General features: G+C 44.5%; 1 protein-coding gene across 1 annotated transcript in view; it reads right to left on the reverse strand.

Moving 5' to 3' along the window:
* Positions 1-23,385, reverse strand: part of LRIG1 (leucine rich repeats and immunoglobulin like domains 1) — a 92,245-nt gene that overhangs the window by 36,822 nt on the left and 32,038 nt on the right. The window contains 2 exon segments of the mRNA XM_069028419.1: positions 14,685-14,759; positions 19,585-19,656. Coding sequence (XP_068884520.1) covers positions 14,685-14,759; positions 19,585-19,656 — 147 coding nt within the window.

The following is a 23,385-nucleotide window of genomic DNA, read 5'->3' on the forward strand; positions in this document are numbered from 1 at the left end:
GGCGTTAAAGCACAAATAATTGGTGCTTGCACAACCAACACCTCCAGGTGTCTTTTCCTCTCCCCACTCCTTAGGCATCACAGCCTGGAAACAGCTTTCCCTGCCTCACTTCAGCCAGTGTTACCTCAAGAGTATACAATGACAGGGCTTCAATGTGAGATTGTGCAATTAGAGCCTGGAGTGGGAGCCAAGTCTCTTGGTTTCTATTCCCAGCTCTGGCACCAACTCATCTGCCTTGGGCAAGTTAACCCCTCTCTACCTCTGGCTTTCCAATGTGCATGGAAAAGGACTATCCAGCTAGGATAATGCAGCCTTTGCTGAGGACTGAAAATCCAGAGTGAAAGAAGCTCAAGTGAAAAAGAAATCATAGGAACTGAGGAGCCTGTCCAAGTCCATTTAGGTTTATGAATATGGGAGGATCTGGCTAAAACAACTGAACTTCCAAGTTCATACCCAACGTCATTCCCAGAGACACCTCATCTGCAGCTAATGCAGACCTGGAACTGTAACACCTCCATGCCAAGCTAAGGTAACTTGGAGTCAGCAATGATCCCTTTTACACTCTGTACACATGGCACTTGTTCAGGAACTTCTTCATCCTCGGGTCAGCACCAGCTACAGCCGCAGAGGGAGAGGAGAGCTGGGCGGAGCTGCTCCAGCCCCTCAGTTTAACCGGCCTGAATCCCAGTTCAACACCCTGAGGCAGCACAGCCTCTTAGCCCTTGCACTTTGCACCGCCCTTGGACAGACCTCTTGGGCTTACAGGAGATTTGGATTAACCTCAGCCAGTTCTTTGCTGAACCAAGCCCATGAGGACCCCATGAGGAAGCAAAAGCGCGCTCTCTGCTCCTCTGGGCTGAGACAAACAAGCAGAACGTTCCAGCGAAGCCAAAGCGTGTTTGGGTTTGCTCTGAGTCGGGAGGGAGCTGAAGGGGGTGGCAGGAAAATAACAGGTGGCGCAAAGTCAAAGGCTTGCAGCATTTCCAGGAATCTCAGCTTGTATTTTAGAGGTAAAGTTACACTTTAATCCCAATGTGTTTCCTCATTTGAAGCGTCTTTGTGAATATTTATTTGATAAACAGGCTGTGAAACATTTTCCACCAGACCTAATAGGGGAAGAATGCACCTTCCTCTTTGCAGCAAGCAAGGAGAACACCACTCTGTTTAATTTATACCATAGCTTCAAACTCCTCATGTGAAATGGATGCAAAGAGCAGCACAAAAACATTCCTTTGTTGTTTGAGCCACATTCACTCCCCCCAGGTGCTGCCCACTCAAAAGCCGACAGTGGAAAATCCAAGCAAGCAGACCCCTGGATGGGAATGCATGAGGGGCTTGACTTGGGCTGATTTAAATACAATCAGCCCAAAACCTCCTGGTTTAGACAGAGCTTGAATTAAAGCTGCTGTAGCTGCTGCAAGTCTGCAGCGCAAATGCTCGGTGTGAAGGGAGGCTAAAGTCAGGGAGAAGTCACATGCCTGGCCTTCATGTAGTGTCAGCTTACAGATCTGGCCAGGCTCACCAGAGAAAAAGGAAAGCTGTAATACAGCAAACCTATTAAACCAGCACCTGTTATAGGCATCAAAAATAAAATTGAGCTTCTAAAGAGGGGCTCCACACCTCGGGCAGGGTTCTGTTAATATGCCAGCACATTTTCAAAATTAGCGTACGAGGGAGATCACAGGACTAGAAAGAGATAGATTTAAAACGTTCAGGGTTTGGTTAGTACTTCCATACTGCCAAAGTATTGAAGTAACGAAATGCTGGAGTCAGAGTGAGTTATGGGGTTTGCTACTGAAGGACAGGCAAGGTTTGGTGCCAGAGACTGGCCATGCAAAGAGAGGGACTTCAAAGGCAGAGTAACCGGAGATGGATCACATACACTGTGACTAACACATGCCTGGAACTACCTGCCCTCCTCCTCCTCAGCTCAGAGGAGATGGAAATCCAGTACTGATCCTCCTAGAAACACAGAAGATCAAAGACATGGGTTCCTAAGCTTTCACCTTACATGATTTGCCATTTGATTTTAGCCCATCACTCACTACACAAACTCAAAAAATGATAAATAAAATCATGGTTTCAGAGTAGAGTGCAATGCAATTGCCTGAGCAATTTTCCTAACAGGCAAGGAGGGTAACTGATAATCTGGAAGATGAATTTTTCTTTACAACAGCAGCAACATCAATGTTTCTGCTTTTCCTGGTCACCTTATTACAGTCAATAACCGGAAATCTCTTGAGTGATTTTTATTAACGTATGGAAAGAAGGAAGGGGAAGAATGTCATCAGGACCTGCACATCAGCTTTGACTCAAAGTTCAAACAATTTATCAGTGCAGAACTTCTTATATGATTTTAACATTTTATTTATAAATTTTACTTCCAAAGACTTATTTCAGAAAAATTTTTTCCTCTACTGTAGCTTGTGAAATGTCTGCCTTGGAGTAGAGTGAAGCCATCTCTGCAGCAGAAGAAGTAGTAAACATGCAAGTGACATGCTGGAAGTCTGTGCCATATCATCCTCTAGCTCTTCATATGAGACCTTCCCAGAAAAACTGAACTGGCTGTGCATGAGCCCTCACACTTCCCAAGTGCTCTGGAAACCCCCACTAGTTGTCTGACACTTTTCATTGTCTTATCAGCCTTTCCAGAATAATCCATGAGGCACAAGATTCTGGACTGTCACAAGAATGTGTATTTTTATCCAGCACAAACACACTGTATATAGTTATGGGAACTGCCCCACTGTCCTTTCAGAGTAAGGCTGCATGGGTTATTGTTTGGACAGGAAGCAAGGATGCATGGAAGCAGCCCCCACTTTTCTCAGATGCTCTGAATCACTCCTTCCCCTGAGGAATCCTGGTAGATTCCCAGGCTGTCACAGATACAGCTCTGTTTGTTCAGGTGCTGGCTGCACACACAACAAAAGCAGAGCAGTGGCAGGCCAGGCAGCCACTGCATTTTAGGGTCAGCCACACAAAAAAAAACCAACCCAAAAAACATCATCCCTAAAAAGCCCAAAACCAGAAAACCAAACCCCAAACCACCAAAAAAAGCCACCTGCACAATTTTTTATGGATATCCAAACTTTCTCTTAAAGGTTTACGTGCTCTACCCAAGACCATAAATTAGGATCTTCCCTCTCCCTAGCACTCCTTCAAAAAAAGGTCTAGGATGCAGCAGACAAAATCCATGACCATTTCACAGTGTTTTTCACTTAAAATCATACATAGGAATAATGCAAGAATAGACTGATGGACCTATTCCAACTATACTGAACTAGAGCAGAAAATCTGAAGACAATTTCTTCATCTGCTGTACATCAGCTTCAAACCAGATATATTCCAGGGGACTTTTATTTATCAGGTCATGTTCTCACCCTGTTTTGTGGTTTAGGATGGAGAAGCATGAGGCAAACTACCCCCAGCTACACACAGCTGGGACGAGACAGGGGGTTTGAAAAACAACCTGGGTTATGGGGCTTTTTTGAAGGAGGAGGGGATGAAAAAAATTCAACCTTTCACAGTGAAGTGACTCTCTCTGTTCCAGGTCATGGATGTTTGGAGGCAGAAATCAGTCTGGGGGATGAGATTTGCTAATTCACCCCTTTGGGCTTGGGAGCAGCTGCCACCTGCAGAGGGCTGTGCTATGAACTCTATTCCCACAAGCAAACTCTTACTCACGCAAATAGTTCCACTGCAGTCAACAGGACTATTCATGTGAGCCCAGTGTGACCCAGGGGCTGTGTTTTCCCTGTCTATTAAAGGCTACTCTGTGGTCACTCACGGGACCAAGCTCATCTGCCTCTCACATTGATGGACTGAAACCACTGACCCTGTGCACTCCCAGTGGCCTCAGAGCATCCTTGTGCCCGGGGTACCCAACCATGGGCAGATGTTATCCTGCTGCCAGGCACACTCTCACAGCTCTTTCGTAAGGCAGCCACATGGACAAGAGGCAGGGATCAAGCATTCTCTTTAGAATCTGTCGTAGCAGCTGGACATAAGCAAAGGCCTGGATCTGATGAATAGTCATTAATGGGTTTTGTTAGGTTCAGAATGAACTGCATGAAGGAAAGCCTTTCTTCTGTTGTAACCAAAACCATCACATACCCAAGTGAGATACATATTCTCTTCGAATATTTCTTCACTAGCACTGTAAACTTTCTGACTTCTTGCATGACCTTATGCTGTGTGGCAGATCCACTGAGGTAAGTCATGTCATTTTTCAAAGCTCTCTCCCTCACTTTGATCTGCATTTCCTTTCACTGGACTTTGACTTGCCACCATATGATTTCGGATCTTTTTTGCAATATACAACTTCCTAAGCCTTCAGCATTTCATTCCATTAGGAGAACAAAATGTGTGGGACAGGCAGGATTAGAAGTTAGTCATCTTTGAAACAGAGGCTGTCTTATCTCTTCAGGAGATTACACAACCTGCTATGACATGAAAGCAAATTAAGATTCCTGAAGACAAGACAGTCTCTGTTACAGGCACAGTCCCCCCATCAGCAACTGGGTGGTTCTAAGAGGACCAGCTCTCTTCTGGTTACACAGGATGTTTCATCAAGATTGTGCTCTGCAGCAGCTTTTAAAATGATGCATTCAACAAAGGGCACAGATCCATTAAACGGGCTGTGCAAAGCATCTCTCATTGTCTGGCACAGCTCCTCTGTAATGAGCCTCCCTGAACTTTTATGAACTCAGTACCAGAGCACAACCTCATGGCCTCATGTGCAGCTTGACCCCAAACCATCTCAGTGATTATATGCAGAGCCCTGAGCGCATCCCTCGATGGAGGATGCACCTGCAAGGGTTGGGGCCACATATCTTCAGCAGGGGCTGCCCAAAGGCAGTTTTGGCCAAAGGCACAAGGGAGGGACAGGATCTCTAAGCCACTGAGCACCATCCGTGCTGGTTTTGAAAGGGGCAATTTGCAAGCACTCACAGCTGTACTAGTCTTTCACCCCCTCCTCCAGCTCTCAGTCCAAACCGCTGCTCCTGTCACTTCTCACATTCCCTGACCCCCATCTGGAGCAAGCACTGAGAAAGGCTGCAAAGGAGAAGAGAGGCTCTTCTGAGTGCTGAACTCTGCTAAGGAGGAGAATTGTCCCGTGGGACAAAAAAGAGAAGAAGGAAGAGGAGTCATATAGGGTAAATGGCAGTTTTCATACAAGAATTCAGGAAACCACAGGACTCTGCACCAGCTGTCTGAATGGGGTTGTGGGGCTCAGCAGAGCCTCTTTGAAGGAAGGGCTGCATCAGTATTTGAAAGGGGTCATTCAGTTGCTGGCAGATGACAGTCAGGTCAGTGTTTCCATGTTCTACATCTCATGTCTTTGGTCTGCTACTCTCTTGCTCCACCACTGGCTTTTCCTCTTATGCTTCTCCTTCAAGGGCTTTGTTCTGCTGCTGATACATGCCAGCCAAACTCAATTTTCTATCACAAATTAAATGCTTAAGCAACTCCTTGAAGCCAAGAAAGAGGCCAGCTTCACCCCACCAGTTGCTGCTCTGATGAGTTCCTGCTCTCCACAGCCCCACACCTGCACAGCGCCCACGTCAGGGCTGCTGCCTAGGCCCCCCACCTTATCATTGGCCTAGAAGATGAGTCAGGTTTGTGATAAGGAAGAAGAGACACCTAAAAATCAGATTCAGCCCAGATGTCAACTGAACTAGCACAGGGCAGGAACTGGAGCAGAGAGAGCAGCCTCCTTTCATTTCACTGCATGCAAGTTTTGTGCTTCTAATCAACAAGGATGACATTTCCATTTGAAAGCCAAGAAGGTCCAAAAGCACAGGGCATGGAAGCACTTTTATCCTTAAATCCTGATACTGATTTTAGTTTCTCTTTGTGTAATACATGATCAAAGTAAATAAGATCCACCACAGCCTCTCTTAAGAGAGTGCATGTGTTCTGTGGGTGGTTTTGTTTTGCTTTTGTCTCTCCACGGGAGCGAGGAGGGGAAATAAACACAAGTGGAGAAGCAGTTCAAGTGCAAACCAAATGCAATGGCTCTGCCCATGATGCTGCAATTTTAATCCAAATTGTAACTGCATGCAGATTTCTTGATAGCATGCGCTGTCTGTGCCTCTAAGCCACAATGTGACAGAGGGGCTTTTCCCACCTTTGACAGGAACACAATGAAAGCAGGTGGATTTAACTCCACTGATGATAAGAGAGGTCAATAAAGGACAACACACTTGAATACATCTTCCAGACTATCAAATCCTTGGTCTCATGGAACTTGCAGCAGAAGCTGCTAAAAGACCTGCCTCTTGAAAAAGGCAGCATTTGAAGAAACATATTTTTGACTGGCCAGTCAAACTCCTGTTAACACTTGAGAGATGTAGATAGGCTGGCGTTTCATCTGCTCCAACATGACACACACTTGTGCTCTGTTGAAAGGGCTTATCTGTCTTGTCAGCAAGGTCACAGGAACAGGGATTGCCTCTGGGCAGAATTCACTGAGCTCTGCTTGGCTCACACTGCTCAGCCTGCAAGAAGGAATAGCTCCTATGTGGAAAAGCAGTGGTCAAGTTAGCAAAGAAAAGAGCTGCTCTTCACAAGTCCAGGCACCCTGTTACTAATAAAGCTCACCAAGTAGGAAGGGTGGCTCTGGGAAACCCCAGAACAAGGTGTCAAAACATCCAGGGAAGAGAAAATTTGGGTTTTAGAGTAGAACTGCCTCTGTGCTAAGCCAGGCTGGTGTAAAATAGGCTGTTAAAGCTTCCCTGGTGAAGATCTTGTAAAGTGTAAGCATTCACCACCACTTAGCCAGTAACTTCTTCAAGCTTCTTTAATAAGACCATTTACTTCTTCAGTTCCTCTTATTTTGAAAAAGATGACTGCTTTCTCAAGAAAACAACCTTCAGGGCAAAAATACCTTAGTAAGATCACCAAAAGGTGTTCCTTTTCCAGGGCACCTGAGGGATTACCAAAAGTCCAGTCCCTTGGCCTGATTGCTCATTGCTAATCACCACCCTGTTCAGCAACTGCTTGCACACAGTGTGTGATCTGCAGTAGATGGACTGGACTGGAGATGATATTTAAGTCTAAAATCCATAAGCCATTTATAGATTCTTTCTTTTGCCATCAACTCTTAATTCTACCTCTCCCCAATTCATTTTTATCTGCTCAGATCTGACCGCTAACACAGTTGTCTTTTCACTCGGACAGCCCTGCACTCCTGTTTCATTTTCCAGCTGCCTTTGCTATTTTCCCTGATGTGCAATTGCACATTAAATGGTTTGACAGGCAGAACATGTGCTCACCCAACCACTTATTCCCAATCAATATTCACGTGGAATTCCTGTTAACAAGCACGAGTTATGCACACACATAAGGGAGGGTAGCCTCTCAAGTGATCACTTCATCTGAAGGTGTGACAGATCACTTTCTCATCTACCTTAACCTGCAATCACATTTTCCACGCTGCACACCCCCAGCAGGGCTGGTTTTGCAAGATAATCACTTTTGACATGATCTCTATTGTTCACCTCTGCAATTAATTGGGGAATTTGACATGGGTTAAAAATAAGAGAAAATCCAGCACATAGCTGGCTTTTATTCAGTTAGAAATGAGCTTTCTATAGACTTTTTTGCTAATCTCTTCCAACCTGAACATGGCAGGATCACATTCAAGTGAACATTTTCTTCAGCCTACGCTATTCCTAATGGTGCCAGCGTTTTATGCCACCCAACTTAAACCGTACAATTCTACCCCCACCCCTGTTCTTACTTCTCTGGGCATCTATCTGATGCTCTCAGCAAGCACCACTGTCTACAACCAGGATAACTGACAGTGACGACTAACTGGTCAATCTCAGTAGGGAAGCAGGAACACATTCTGAGAGCTTCCTGATTTTGTGCAATTTTGTAAAAAAAACTGAATTGGTCAAGCTTTCAGAGAGGAAAATGGGTAGAGAATTTTACCCTGAAATAATTTAACTTGCTTCTACTGTAGCTTCAACTTCACTTTTACTCACCTCTGAGCAAACTTAATTGCCATTACCAGCAGTTTTTAGGCAGGAAACTCCAATATGCTAAAAAAAAGTTCAACGCAGCAAGCTATCTATATTTGAAATCTGCTTGGTCTGTGTGAAGACTAACAAAGGAATTGCTTTTGTAGATGTGTGCTTTATTTGCCATATGCCATTAAATGTGACAGTCAATCTACCACAGATATTAATAGTAGCAAGTTTGGGCTATTCTAAGGCTCAAATATGAAGCTATTTTTCATAGTGACCTTAACAAAAGATCATGGTTGCAAATGACCCTAACAACTGATCTAGGCTTGATCTGTACAGGGACAGAAGTTGGAAACCACCTTGTGCATTGTACATAAAATATGCACCTGCCCTTGGAGATGCTTTACATCCAGGAGTTCCATCTGCACTGAGGAAGATCCTCTTCAGCTCAGAGGAAGCAAATCCGCCCAAAGGGGAATTTACTGTGGGGTGTAATGAATATGTGGGTCACGCACAAAAAGATCCTCTTCCAGTATTCCAACTCCCAACCTTGTGCTCTGTCCAACAAGACCGCTCATGTCCTCTCCCTCCTCCAGACACATACTAACCCATCATGGCCTGCTAAGCAGCACACAGATGCCAGAGCAGATCTGGCCCAGCTCAAAGCAATTCTCTACAAGAAGAAGCTGCCACAGCTGCACAAAACGTTTATCCTTGTTAATACACAATAGAGTAGCCTCCAGGGGTAACTGGTATTTCATGAGCTGCCACCAACTTTCACTATCTTTATCCTCTGGCCAATTTTTACACTACACTGTATGTGCCCAGATTACTTTCTGATGCTCTTTTGTTGAGTCTGATAACTGTGTGCTTTACTGCTGTTGCTTTTCTAGAAGAAATGATTACTCATTTCCCTGCAATAGCCTCAGATCCTTTGCCATTTCCATGTGCTCATGTTATATCTAAAAGCTTAAAGAGGACATGCAAATGATTAGAACAGTTCCAACAACCCAAAAGAGAAGTCAAAACATCATCTCTTCTGGTGCTTGGGAGCACATGATTAATGACAGTTTCCTCCACTGGGAAAGGCTCTGCAGTCTTTGGCCTCAAAAGCTTGCAGACTTTACACACCAGAGCCTTAATGTGAACTCTGAGCAAAACAAACTAAAGAGGTGGGTTTCAGAATATCTTATGCCTGTACACTGCTGCACACTGAACAGTCTGACTATTGGCATTCTTTTAATTTTCCCTTTCCGTATTAATATATTTCACATTCAAACCCAGAAGCTCACTAGTGTAGCCTGTAGTGTGGACCAAACTCTCAGAAATGCAGCTCTCTCCATCTGTGAGGGGAATTGCCTAAGCAAACACTGCAGAATTGGCCCCTGCAGACATTACACCTTGTAGGTGATGCAAGCAGGGGTTGGGGGTGAATCTGTTCCCACTTATGTATCTACACATGCCTACACCACTTCGCCTTAGCTCCCAGAGAAAGTTTTCTTTGGGTCAGTAATTAGGAAGAGTGGAAGGCAGTGTGGTTTTCTGATCTGCCCAAGGCACGTCCTGCACACAAGCAGAGCCTGCTGACTTCAACCAGACCCCGCACACGGCTGCGTCTGAGTCATCTGGATTTTGTGCTTATGAGCACAAAACCTCTTGCTGCGACCCAGATGGAATTAACAGAGTAGTCTCCTTATTTCTAATTGTTAGATCATCCCTTTTTAACTCCAGCAAAGATGACTTGCAGATTAAACCCCTTGGGGGTCAAGGCAGTTGTTCTGTTTGTACAGCAATTAGCACAGCAGGATCCCAGGCCACAAATGGCCTCCAAGGCTACGTCTGTACTATCGTGTTAGCTCAAACCTCATTCTCCCTGTAAGCCAAACTTCCCAGCTCTCAGCAACGCCTACACAGAGGTTTTTACTCTGGCCTAGCCAGGAACAAGAAGTGAGCTCACACCTCGTGTAGAGACCAGCTCAGGCTTGAGCTGTGCTCTACGAACAGCACAGATGCAGCAGTTTTGAGCTCTTCCCTCTAACAGGGGTCACCCTGGGACACTGCATGGACAGAACTCCAGCTGCAGTTCTGATGCTCAACCGAGTCTGCACCATCTTAAAAGCAAAGATGAAGTGAAGTCACAGATCTCAACCCCACCACCCCAGCTCCCAGGACATCTTGCAGAAAGATTTCTGCAAGAATTTGTGAGATCCCACTCAGAGCAGCAGGGCACAGGCTGGTTGCATTGTTTCAGCTCACGAAGCAAGACACCTTTGTCTTGGGTGAAAGCAGAACAGCAGCTCAAAGAATCTAATGGACCACATGGGTTTTCAGAAAGAGTCTCTGCAAACCCCATCTGACAACTCGAGTGAAGCAGTGCAAACAGCACTAAAATAACAGCTGCTTTCCCAAGCCTTTGCATGAAAGAATGAGGCAATAGCTCTGTGTGATCCTGATTCTGCCACGTTAGGGACCTCTGAGACCAGCCAACTTTAATCTACTACAAAGGTCTAATGAGCGTCAAAGAAAATCAAAGTTAGACAAGACACAAGGGTCACAATCTTTACAATGTGGCTAATTTAATTCAAATTATAATGGAATCCCCAGTACTTAAGAGGAAAAGCTCTACAAGAAAGCATGCAAGTCAAATGGAAGAGACTGGCTGAAGTCTTTGACCTGTCTTACCCCACATCCAGCTGGAATAGCATAGAATACCCTCCTTTCCATGAGGATCATGCTGCCCCAACCAGCATCTGAGCTCATCAGCCCTTCTTCAAGCAGTCCTAGTATGTTCCCTGCCACTCCCAGTTTCCAATTCTCTGTGTATTTAGTTTTCAAATTTTACATGATCTATTTTGCCTGGGACACAGTAGGTCACTTACCCTTCTCCTATTAGCTCTCTGTTTAATTACAGTTTAATGTGAATTGATCTTTACATTAATGAGTCTGTAAAGAAGATTGATTTTCTTCAGGAGACTTTTCTGCTCAGTTTGGCAGCAGAGTAGGCCTATTGATTTCGCTTTCCCCAGTAAATACACTGCAGTGTCACTGCATCTTCTTGTGAATCAGCTAATCCTATTTCACACTCTTTTGCTCCAAAAATCCCTATTCTGAGCTCCTTGTTATCTGTGCCTATTCAGAGCAAGACGATGGGGCCAAAGTATCTTAAACAGCTCTGCCTGTTGCTAACACACAGCTGACTGCTGTGGGTCACTGTCCCCTTTGTTCCTAAATGGCTGGGGGCTTAAAAGACTTACAGTGAAAGAAATGAAAGTTATTTTTAAGTGTTTAATCTGTTAACTTCCTTAATTCCCAGTCAGCTATGGATGTGGCAGAGTGTGCTCTGTTTACCACGCTTGCTCCAGAGGTCTGGTTAGCACTCTCCACTGAGCCCTACAGCTGCCCAACAGCCTGTGCTGGTGCGCCTGTGTCAGAGGATGCTGACCGAAATCAGGCTTGGAGCAAGGGCAGAGGACAAGGATCCACCTCCATCATCCTGTCCAAACTCCCCAAAACCCCTCCAGGATGCATTTACCCACATGCAGCTAAGATGCAGCAGTGAAGACAGGCCCCAGAGTAAGGGCTGAGCTTGTGCCTGCTTGGGGGTTTGTAGGAAACCCATAATAACAGACCAGTGCAGGGTTGATTGCAGCTCCTTTAACCTGGCAAGCCTAAGAGTCCTTCCATGCAAGTTCATGAGGAAGTTGGATATAAACAGACTAACTTCTGCAAATAAATGATTTCTTCCATCATCCCTTTCCCCACCAGATCAGGTAACAGGGTCTTCTCAAGAGCCTTCAGAGTTAACACACTGTAGCTGCACTGGGATGGGAAATCCTCAGCCAAGGGCATGTCAGTGAAAACATCCTGCCATCAACTCCCAAATGTCCAAGTCTAGGAACTGTAACTAAATTACAAATGCTGTGGGAATTTCAGGCAAGGTTCTCCTCTCAGCTATTCCAATGTAATTTCGGAATGAATCCAGATTCAGTCTCTCCCCCTCCCAGCTGAATTTCCTGGCTTTTGTTTGCACTCACAGATGTTTGCATTTAATGTCTGTCTTTATTTGGTAACCCGTACATAGATTATTTTTCCCTTCTGTTCTATTAAAAGCCTTATCAAGTCCCTTATGTTTGCTCTCGCTGAAATGAACAACTTTGGCAATATTTTCAACATGCAAGACAAACAAACTGATTCTTCGAGGAATAACTAAACTGAACCAAACTTCATGGCAGCATATTAGGACAAAGCATTTTTGATACATATGTTATGTCTGCATCCATCTGCAGCCTGGGACATCCAAAGGCTTGCAGAAAGCTTTGAGAATTCTCTCTTCGACAGATTCTCACACGCTTACATATATACTGAGCTGGCCTGTGGTCCTCACATATGTGGGGTCAGGCAAGTTTTGGGTGATGGAGACAGGTATGGGAAACCCAAAAGCAGTGAATGCAAACCAAAGCTCATTTAAAAAAATCCAAACAACAACAACAAAAACAAAACAAAAAAAACCACCCAAACAAAACTTTATGCAAAAGTTGAGTTTGGCAGTACAGCAGATTTCTTTCTCCCAGCCCCAAAAGGAGAAAAAGTGTCTTCTCCTGTTTAGGAAGAGCAGGAGATGAAGTAACTCATTTAGGAGGGCTGTTTTGAGTGACAAATATACAACCCTTGCTTTTATAATACATTAACAGTCCTTTGGAAATACTTAACCACATGCTATATACAAAACCTACTTCAGAGGTTTGTGAGGTAAACACACTTCACACATTTCTAAACACTGAAAAAAAAAGGAAATGTATTTATTTTTCTTTAGCAGTAAGAATACACTGCAACACTACACACTTAAACATAAACCAATTTCTCAGTACACAAGTCTTCATTATGAGTCTTCACCCTGGGTTTGGTTTGGCAGCCTCCCCCATTATTACTTCACAGATTGGAAGGCCAGAAGAAACCAGTATGACCATATAATCTGACTCCTTACATCATACAAGGCTAAATAACTTTACCCACCAATTTGCCTATCAAGCCCATTAACCTAGGATTGAACTAAAGGACCATCTTTTAGGAAGCCAACCAATTGATTAAAGACTCCCAAAGATAGAGAAACCTTCACTTCCTCAGCAAATCATTCCAATGTGAGTCAGCAACATCGACTGAAGCAGGTACTTTAAAACATCTTCCAGGTTATTTTTATCTCTGATAAAAATTAAAAGGAAATGCAAGGGGGAAAAAGTGGCATTCTCTAATAAAAGCTAAACAAAGAGACCCTTGTTGCAGAAGTATGACAGCAGCATTACAAATCCCACTATCAGAGTTATTTACGTGTAGCAGCTGAGGAGAGCATTTTGAATTTCTGGAAAGTGATACTAAGCAGGTCTGTTTGGAATACCATCCTTTTATCATTTGGCATTGTACCTTCTCCTTCCTTCTGCACCACTCTAAAATTTCAGAGAAGCTGTAAATCTACTGCCTTCCACCAGTCATTATTCCTCCTTTCCAAACTGCTTATTTCATTTCAGGAATAAAAAACCCAAAGCTCCAGCAATTTGGTTCTTTGCCAACAGCTAAGTTAATAGCAAAAATAACAACGGGGGCTTGTGGAACTCAAAGCATTTATAGACTTCATGAGAAAGAGAAGCCAATCTGGGGGGCCTAAAACTATACCCCTGGATAGCAAATTCTATGCAAGCTTTCCATCCATAAGTAAGATTTCTGGAGCTCTTTTTCAAACCCTGATGCACAGCACAAATGTGGCAGCATGGTAAGTCAACAGATCAAGGCTGCCTCAGAGTAAATCAGAGCCTTTTGAGCAAGAGAGGCCAATGAGCTGGAGGTGTGGTCACAGGCATTTTGCACCACAAGAAGTACCAAAGCCATGGAAAATACAGATACCTGCCTGTGGGTGTACTGCAAGGCCATGCAGGCTGGAAGCCACCACTTGAACTGCTCTAGCACTTTGTTGAAGTTCCTATTAGCTATAAACACTTCCCAGGAACCTGGGAGGTATCATGCATACCTCAGCAAAATTCCTTCTCAGTGCACATTACAAGCAGACACATGCAAAAACAATTTTAGAAATCCACACTCTTTAGGAACTAAATAGTTTGATATTTTAGTATTTTATTCCCTTCAGCAGCACCATCAATCCAAGATCCTCACTGGCAGGTACACGAGGGCTCTCAGGAATCTAATGCTTCTGTGGTCACCTAAACTACCAAAGTTAGGAACTTCAAACCTTCTGCAGATCATGCTTTACAATCACTGCTCTCTCAAAAGAAAGTGTTAAAAAGAAGTTGAAAGAAACCATAAAAACAGGTCTGGAATGAGGTCCCTACAAGATTAAGATATTAATAGTCTCTGGCTTTAAGAGGAAAGAAGAAATGATCAGAACAGGGCCAGGGAAAAAAAAGAACAATAAAGAAAAGGTAAAATTTAATAGCGCAAGTATGACCTAATGGTTGAAACCCAAAGACAGAAAAGAAAAAAGAAGTTTTATTCAACCTATGGAATTTATTGACATAAGTTACCACTGACCATAAGCACCTCACACAAATCACGCTATTCAAGATGTTGTTTCTTAATTAAGGTGCCAACAAACCAAAAAATGAAATCTAGAGTCAGCAGGAGTGTGACACACATGGAACTCTCAGAGGCCACTAAACCCACCCCACAGAGAGCCCAGAGCCACAGGAGGTGGCAGTGACTTACAGGTGGAGGGAGCGGACGCTGGAAGCAGCAGATCCCAGGGAGGGAATGGCAGTCAGCTCATTGTTGTCCAGTCGCCTGCAAGAAACAGAAATTAAGGGTTGAAGCCAAGCATCCTGTACCCAAGCATACAGGAGCAGGGGAGGCCTGGTACTTACACTGGGGTGGAGACCTCCATCTCAAGGGGTTTGCCTGGACCTCTGATGGCCACACCTTACTCTTTAATACATGAGAGCCACCATCACTGGTTCCACCACACTGTCTTTACAAGAGCAAGGCTTCTTTTCCCCCCTGCCACCCACTCCCTAAAGTGGCAGGGAAGAAAGCATTGTGCCACAGCCCTCCACTAGCCTGTGTTTCCAGAGTCATCACAGAGTCAAGCCTGAGACAGGAGATTTTTGCACCCAAGGCCATGGGTCCCACTGCCTCAGGACAGGAATTTAACCCCTTCCCCAAGCAGCAGCCCCTGCTCACCCCCTCCATACCAGATTGGGGCCTGAGGGCATAACCAAGTGGCATCCTCTCCACAATTTGTCTAACTGGGCTAGTAACCTGCCCATCGTCAGAGCCTTCAGCAATTGGCTCTGTGCTGGACATAGAAGTTTTGAACAGCTTTTTTTCCCTGTCCCCACACAAACCAGGTTTTGTTAAACCAACACACCAGGACCAGCTCTGAAAATCCCAGAGGGATTTCCCCAGAGAGCCAGCAGCACACAGTGCTGGGCACAGGAATGTCACCAGACACGGGGCCCTGCTCCAGGCGCCGGGGAGCACAGGGAGCCCCCGGGTGAATGGAACCGCAGGCCACCCGCTCCTGCAACCACCAGCACAGAAACGTCCCCTGCAAGGGCCTAATGCTTGAAGTGTTTTTCTGACTGAAAACAGATCCTTGCCATGTGACTGGCTCTTCCTTGGTTTAAAGAGCCCTTGTTTGTACGGTGAATTAGTCAATTAATTACTGTAACAGTCGCTCGTCTGGCTGCTTGAAAATTACCTAATTTCTCAACCTTCTTGCCCACTCCCCCCCTCACACCGCTCGCTGCAGTGATCACAGCCAAGCCCTGTCCAGGCTCCCCAGGACGCCCAAACACCACCTCAGATCCCATTGCTCCTGCTTGAGGCAGAGCCTTGCAGGGTCACTGCAGGCCTTCTGAGTGCTTCCCTTCCACAGGGAATCCGGAAAAGATCACAATTTGGGTGCAAAGCACAGCATCCCAGAGCTGCACAGCTGAGGTGTGCTAAGCCACAGGCACGAGCAGGGGCAATCCTAAGTTATGTTGGGGTTTTTTGCTCCCTCTTCTTTCCTTTAACACTATTTTTGGCAGGTGGGAGAGGGCAGTGGCACATTCATCCCAGAACTTCCCTTCTGGCTCCTCTGAGAGGAGGCAAGATATTTGATTTCATGAGAAGTTCCAAGCACTGCTGGGATAAAAGCTTTCCTCTGCCTCTGACATTATACCCGTGCCTTAAAATGGAAGGGAAAGAAGCCATATGCATTGCAATTCAGCAAGGAGCTCCACTCTGCAACTAAAAGCTCACTGTTGTTCATATTACAACATGGTCTAGAACTTCCAAAGGTACAGAGCAAGCTGGAAAGAGCATTAAAATGCTTATTTGTGGCATGTTTTCATTAATATCCAACTGAGCATCTTTTGAAGAGGAAGGAGCTTGGGTCAGCTCTGGTTTAGCAGCTCTGACACCAAACAGCATCTGACAACTGGTCAAACCCTCCTCTGACATAAGTGTGATATTCATATATCAGCCTCCTGTCACGTCAGGAGTCAGTCAGAAGTGGTTCTCCCACCTCATTTTCTCTCTTGGCTCACAGGCACCACTTGCTGACACAGAGGAGACAGCCAAGCTCTCTATTTGCCTGGGATTTCCCCCTCATCTTCTCTTTTCCCCCATGAATTGAAAAAGAAAAAAAAGAGAGGGGAAAAAAACCCTCAAAACAGAACAGCCAGGTTCAACAACTTTAAACTTTCAGTCTCCTTTCACTTCCCCAGCCCTCACCTTTGACGACACAAACCCGCTGCCTCTGGATGCTGAGCCAGAGGAGGAGGGGGGGCCACCCATATAAAATATTTACAGTCCAGTTGCCAGGCTGGTGTCAAGCTGAAATGGAGCCTGCTCAAAAATAGCACAGCTCTCCACAGCTTTCAGTGAAAGGCACTTTAGAAAATAAAAGGTGAGTTGTTTGGAGAGGAATTTTAGCATGGTTACTACTTTCTTTGCTACCAATGAGCTTAGAAAGCCTGAGAGCCGTGAAACCTTCAGTGGATCCTATGATCCATATGACCTGTGGAAACCCCAGAAAGGACCACAGGGCCTACCCCACAGAAGCACCCTCCATCCATCCTTCCAACCAAGGGATGAGAATGGATGGACCCCAAGGGATTGTCACTGGATGAAGCCACCAAAGGGGATGAGAAAAAGATCGTGTGTCCTGAAGGAAAGTAATGTCCCAGTCCAGCCCCTACCCTGAGCCTCCAACACTTACTGCAGAGCATGTGGGATCACAGGGTTTTGCATCACTTTGAGCCACTAAATTTCATCCTACACAGACTTAAAACTTTTTTTAAAAGTTTCTCATAAAGGCCACCAAAACAAACCACACAAACAACTACCTAAACTCAGGGAAAGGGAAAAGTGTAGGGTAAATTCTATTACTTTATCACAATCTCAGTAAAGCAAACAGAGCATTGAAGATAAGGTATGAAGTTTAAATCTTTTGGTCTGCAGATATTTTCTTAAAATCAAGGGACAACGAAATGTTTTCAAAATATACCACACTAATTATTCACATGGAGAGACACACACAGAGTTGTAAGGCTTGTGTAATGCTCAGGAACCACAGGCAGCATGTTTGAAGCATCATGGGAGGTTTCAGGTCTTATCAATGCATCTATTATTTGGGGCAATCTCTTTCCCTGAGGGTGCCTTGGTTTGCCCAGCACAGCATGCACAGAGAAACACTGACTTGCTCTCGAGACATGCCACAGCATGATGCTTATTTCATGAATGTTTGTAAAGTGCTTTAAAAAAACCCTCAGAAAGAAGATGCTCTGGCAATATAGATGTGGTTCTCCTTGTGAAATGAAGTTTATTTCAGTGGTCTGTGGTTTAGCTCTTATTCAAAAGCAACCAAGATTAGTAGATAGGGCTTTTAATAGAGCTTCTCCCTCACACTTCCCAGACCCTGCCTTCCAGGCTGTGCTCCAGACCTCTGCCTCCCTTCCAGTCTCCCATTTCTGACTGCTCCCTTTCCCTCCTACTCACTCTTCTGCTCTCTCCCTATTCCTGTCTTTCTGACACAGCAAGCAGCTCTTAACTGCCCATTACTTTTGTGGGCTGCATTACTTATCTCCCCTGAAACCCTGACACCTTTTCATAGTGTTTAACTGTTCAGTGCAGGGCTTGTCCTGCTCTACACACATGCAGCACTTTAAAGCTCAAGGGAATTCCCTACCTGGGGAATCAGAAGCCACACACATTTCCCACCCCATGCTCCCTGAAGTCACACGCCTTCAGGCACTTCCATGAATAAAAGCTATTGCTAAGCCACAGTCATGTTAGGATAATTCTAAAGTCTCTTGGGATCAGGGCTGTAATTCTTTCCTTTAAGCACAGAGCAATTTAAGGCTTTCCACAGTTTAAAGAGAAGTTGAGAAAACAGATCCTACAGGCAGTGTTCCACTGACCCACATCACTTTCTCTCTAAAGATCGTGAAGAGCTGATTTCAGAGCACTGCAGTCACTTCTGATATATATTCCTCACTTAATCATGATCCCCAGCAAGTCCCTACTATTCACATAAGCAGAGGAGCCAGGGGCAATCAGGCCAGGAGAGAGATGCTACATTAATCCCCATAGTCCAATCCAGCAGGCATCAGTAAGAGAGAATTCCACTTTTTGCCTACTTAAGAATCACAGGATCTGGCCCCTCCATGAGTCCCAGAGCCAACACTTAATGAAAACAGACAGAGGACAAGAGAAAATGCTTGATACAGCACAGTATTGTTTCTGAAAGGAAATGTTTTCTCAGTTTCCCATGAGGCATCGTAGCTCTTCAAACAGAGCCCAAACCTCAAGTATGCCAGCGATTCACCAGGCAAACATGAGCTCATTACCTCAGCCCACCGCCTGCAATTTCAGTCACTTTCGTTTTTCAAACCCCAAAATTGGAGCTCCAGGAATCCCCGTGAAGGGTTCACAATACAGCCCCTCTCTGAGTGAAACTGCTGAGCCTTCACAGAGATCAGGAGCTTGGAAAACCTGCAGTTCCCTCAAACAGGTCTCTTTCATCAGCAAGGCGGGCCTGGCACAGCCACTCCAACCTTCACCAGCTCCTCTTTTCCCCAGCAGAGCAGAAGACAGCCCTGCTAGTTTACCCTCTCCTAGCAAAGACTTCCAACAGAATTTGTTCTGGTTCCAAAAGGAGCACAAATGTTTGAGAGAGGAGGAGACACAGTTAAGTGCTTTGTTATCCACTACACTACACCTTTGTTTCCTGGGAGATTTGGGCTCGGTTGGCATCAGGTATCACAATCCAGGCTGTTCTGCCTTGCTTCGGGGTTACGCTTTCAGCAAGGAGCTTTGTGTGTATGTTCAGGTGTGCCAAACTGCTCCCTCTGAGCATTGCACAACACCAAGGGAGGCAAACTCCAATGATTTCCAATAACAGCTCTGCTGTTTTAATTGGGATGTTGTGTTCTGCTAATTGATTGGTTTTAAAAAAGCAGCACAGGTACAATATGGAGGGAAAAAAACCTCCACACCAAGTCAGACCTGCTCATCAACTTAGCTAAAGGAAGGTACTGTCTTAGGAAACGAGATACAATTTCCTCCTGGCCCAGAAGCAGCCCTGGCAAAATACAATTAAAACCTTTGAAGGAATACTTACACTTCCTGCAGGTTCGACAGCTCTGCAAAGGCAGAAGGATCAATCTCTGTCAACTTGTTGTAGCTCAGGTTTCTGTTAAAATAAAAGACAGTGAGATCAGCAAACTGCAGTCACCCTGCTCAGCAAAACAGAGTCATCCTAATTATTCTGGATTGCACTGGAGGGTTTGGGTTTTGGCTTTTTTCAAAAGAGAACTTAAACGGGAGAGCAGCACTTTTCTGCTGAATACATGAGTGAGTTTAGTTCCATGACAAAAATGTTATCTAGCTCTCCCCCAAGCTTCTTCCTCTTTTGCATTAGATTAGTGTGGTTTTAATTTGTCTTCATATTACACAATTACATTTATTATTCTACTATTGGTTATTCACAACCACAAAACTAATCACAGATGAATAGGATATTTCCTGACAAATTAAAGTCTGAACTGAAACAATCAACAAACCTTCCACTAAATATTTTATAGCTATATTCACATGGAGTATTTTTTTATACCACTGTGTGTTACAAAGGAAATACATACATATATAGGTATGTACACTTACTATGTGCAACATAAAATATATTCTACATTTTCTAACAAGATTATATAATTAGTATATCACGGAACGGTTTTATTTAATCAGTGAATACAGCTTGCAAGCCACACAGTAGTACACACTTTGGTCCTCAACAACCCCAGCCAATGCCCTCCAACTATCCAACAGCCCAAGTCTAATCTGAATCATATTCTAGCACTGATGGATGACAAATGGGTTGTGCCATATTATCTGAAAGCAGCCTGGTGGGAGAGCAGACCTGCCTCACAGGACATCCCTGACTGGAAACACATCCAGAGCTCAACATGCTTCAGGTAGGAACATACTGCAAGGATTGCTAGGGACAGCAAACAGGCAAAATAATGCAAATTAAGTGCCAACTCCAGAAACCACAAGAGCTTTGCCATGCTGTGCTGTAGCATCATACTGTGCAACTGCAGTCTTCCCTCCGAGATACGCAGTCTCAGCACACCACACAGGACAGGTCGAACCTGCAGCTAGGGACTAACCAGGAGAACACAGATGAATAAAGACCGAGTGACTAATGGTGCAGAAAGTAACAAGTGCTTTAATTACTATTCTCTATGCAGTGCTGGCATGTTTCTGTTAGTGTGTAATCTAAAGAGGGAGGAGGCAAATTGATGGGTGGTAGCAGAAAAACAACCACAGTAAATTGTAAGGAAATTGTGGGGGGGACTTCTTTAATTTTACTTTGCTCCACACCCTGCTCTAGGATATTACCCTGGGTAAAAATCAACCCTCCTGCCTCCTCTGCAGGGATGTTACACCCTCTTACTGCACCTCTGAACACAATCCAAAAGATTCATGGCCTGATTTTAGATAAGCCCTCAAACATTGAGCTGCTTTTTCAAACCACCAAGCCAGTCTGACTAGAAAACTGGCCAATCTCCCCTGGTTTGGGTTTTTCTTTGCTTTAAAACTGTGCCCACAGAAAGCAAGCAGGTCTGGAACCCAAACAGGTAAACAGGACCTAAATCACCGAGGCACCTACGGAACTTTTACCAAGCTCCATGACCCAAGAGCTGAGGCACGCACAAAGAGAAGGCAGCTGCCAGAAGAGCATTGATGGAAAATGCCTCTTGAAGTGCTCACACTAACACACTGCATTCTGCGGCAAAGCAAGGAGAAATCCAGGCTCACGGCAGCCTTACAAATACCAAGACTTGAAAGACTACAAAGCTTACCAACTCTGCATGACTAGCAGGAAGTGATAAACACCTCTTTCAAGCTAAAAAGCAGATATTGATCACCTGCCCTCTTGTAATGCATTTATGGGAAGTCCTCAAAGCATTCCCCTGCACGAGGGAATCATTTGATGGCTCTCACATCACACCATTCGCCATCATTTCAGAGCAGCCAGCTCTGAAGGCAGCTCCTTACATCTTGCCCAAAATGTTCAAATTTTTGCCAATACCTGCTGTGGAAGAATGCTCTACAAATCAACAACACAGGCTGGCTCTTAACAGAGCCTAGAACTGAAGCTATACAGGAGTGTAAAACCTAACCAAGCATCTCAGTTTAACATATGCTGTCCTGTAAGCCCCTACTGTCTTTTAAAACACTCAAGAGACCTTTAAATCAATACCAGCCTACAGCAGATATCCATTTCACTATGAACTCAAAGGCATTTATCTAAATAAAAGTCAAACTGCAGTTTAAACTCGGAGTGTGTTTGAAAGCCAAGTCCATATTCATAGCACAATTACGAATTAAAGTGCAATTTGCCCACAGATTATATTACTACCTTTTTTTTTAAAAAAAAACCCACACAGTAAGATCAGGTTGGAGCTTGTCCCTGCCTGATCTACAGGCAAAAAGAGAAAATACAACAGGTAATGTCCTACAGGCTCAGCACAATAATGCCGACACAGAAATATGAGTGACAAACTATAAGGGGGAAATAGAGGCAGACATGACCACGCATGAATCCGTTTTCATGTATTTCTGTGCCTTCTACTGCAGCCAATCTTTACATTTTTTAAGGTAATGTATTTCTCCTCAACACATTCCTCTGCAATAGGCTAAGAGGCTATTTTATGAAGCAAGAAACAAGAACACACGCACCAAAACTAATCATCCCTACACTTGCCAGAGGGACCAGATCCCTGGCTTAGCTTGTGGTCAAGCACTGAGCGACACGTGAACCTCTGAAGTTCACAAGTGAAAAAACAAAAATCTTCATAAACTAAAGGATTTCACAGCCACAGTTTAATGTCACCCAAAGCAACTTTCTGATTATTGTTGCTGCCATTCAGGACATCTGAACATCCATGTCACTGCACAAGTAGCTGGCTCTTCCGATAGCACAGACAGATTTTGCTGCTCCAGCAACATAAAGACTTTCCAATACTTGCTGCAGAAATGCAGGTGAACTCCATCTTTTTGCATGCCAAAGTCTTCAGTTCTCCCAACACTACTCACTCCAACCACTAAGTATCCTCACTAAACGGACAATACACTGTTCAAAAATCAGTGGGGAAATGAAAGCTACAAATACAATCAGTAAAAAATAAACAGGAGACTTGAAATTACATAGATATGCCAGAATAAAGTTTACGGAGTTTCCAACACTAGCTGTATTTTAACTTATATTAAAATACCAAGAATTTCTAGCCTGAAGCATTAGCAATGAAAGGATGTGTTTCCCAGAACTCTGATCCCCTCACTAGGCAGTATTTGGCATGCCAGTCACAGCATTTAAGTGAGAAAAAGAATTAACGTGCTCCAATAGATAGATCATTGGGACTGGGAGTCAGGAAACCTCTGTCTATTCCTGGCTCTCTTAATCTCCTGCTGTGTGACCGGGTCATGTCACATCACCTCTCCAGAGCTTTTGTTTCCACAGCCACCCTTTGTCTGTCTTGTCTATTTAGACTGTAAATAAAATTGAGGTAGGTATTGTCTTGGTTTGCCCGATGCTGATGAAATGAGGCCTCAATCTTGGTTGGGCTCCAGTAATGCAAATAAATAAGGGAACTCAAAACTTGAGGTCATGGGTGCACACGATGGTCTCCCACCCCTAAGCGTGGGTCCCAAATGTCCAGCAGTGCAGGCTGACTGGAGATGCCAAGCCTGGGGGCACAGCTGTCTTATCAGTGAAAGCTGTCACATTTACTGTTCCTCTGTAGCACAGAATGCATTCCTTCTTGAGGAGCCCCTTGGGATGATGCCACACAGTCACCCAACGATCACTGAACAAATGTTTCTGCCATCAGGTTTCCAAAATGTCTTCCTCAAAGAAAGA

This window comes from Aphelocoma coerulescens, chromosome 12 (assembly GCF_041296385.1).
Source record: "Aphelocoma coerulescens isolate FSJ_1873_10779 chromosome 12, UR_Acoe_1.0, whole genome shotgun sequence".
NCBI lineage: Eukaryota > Metazoa > Chordata > Aves > Passeriformes > Corvidae > Aphelocoma > Aphelocoma coerulescens.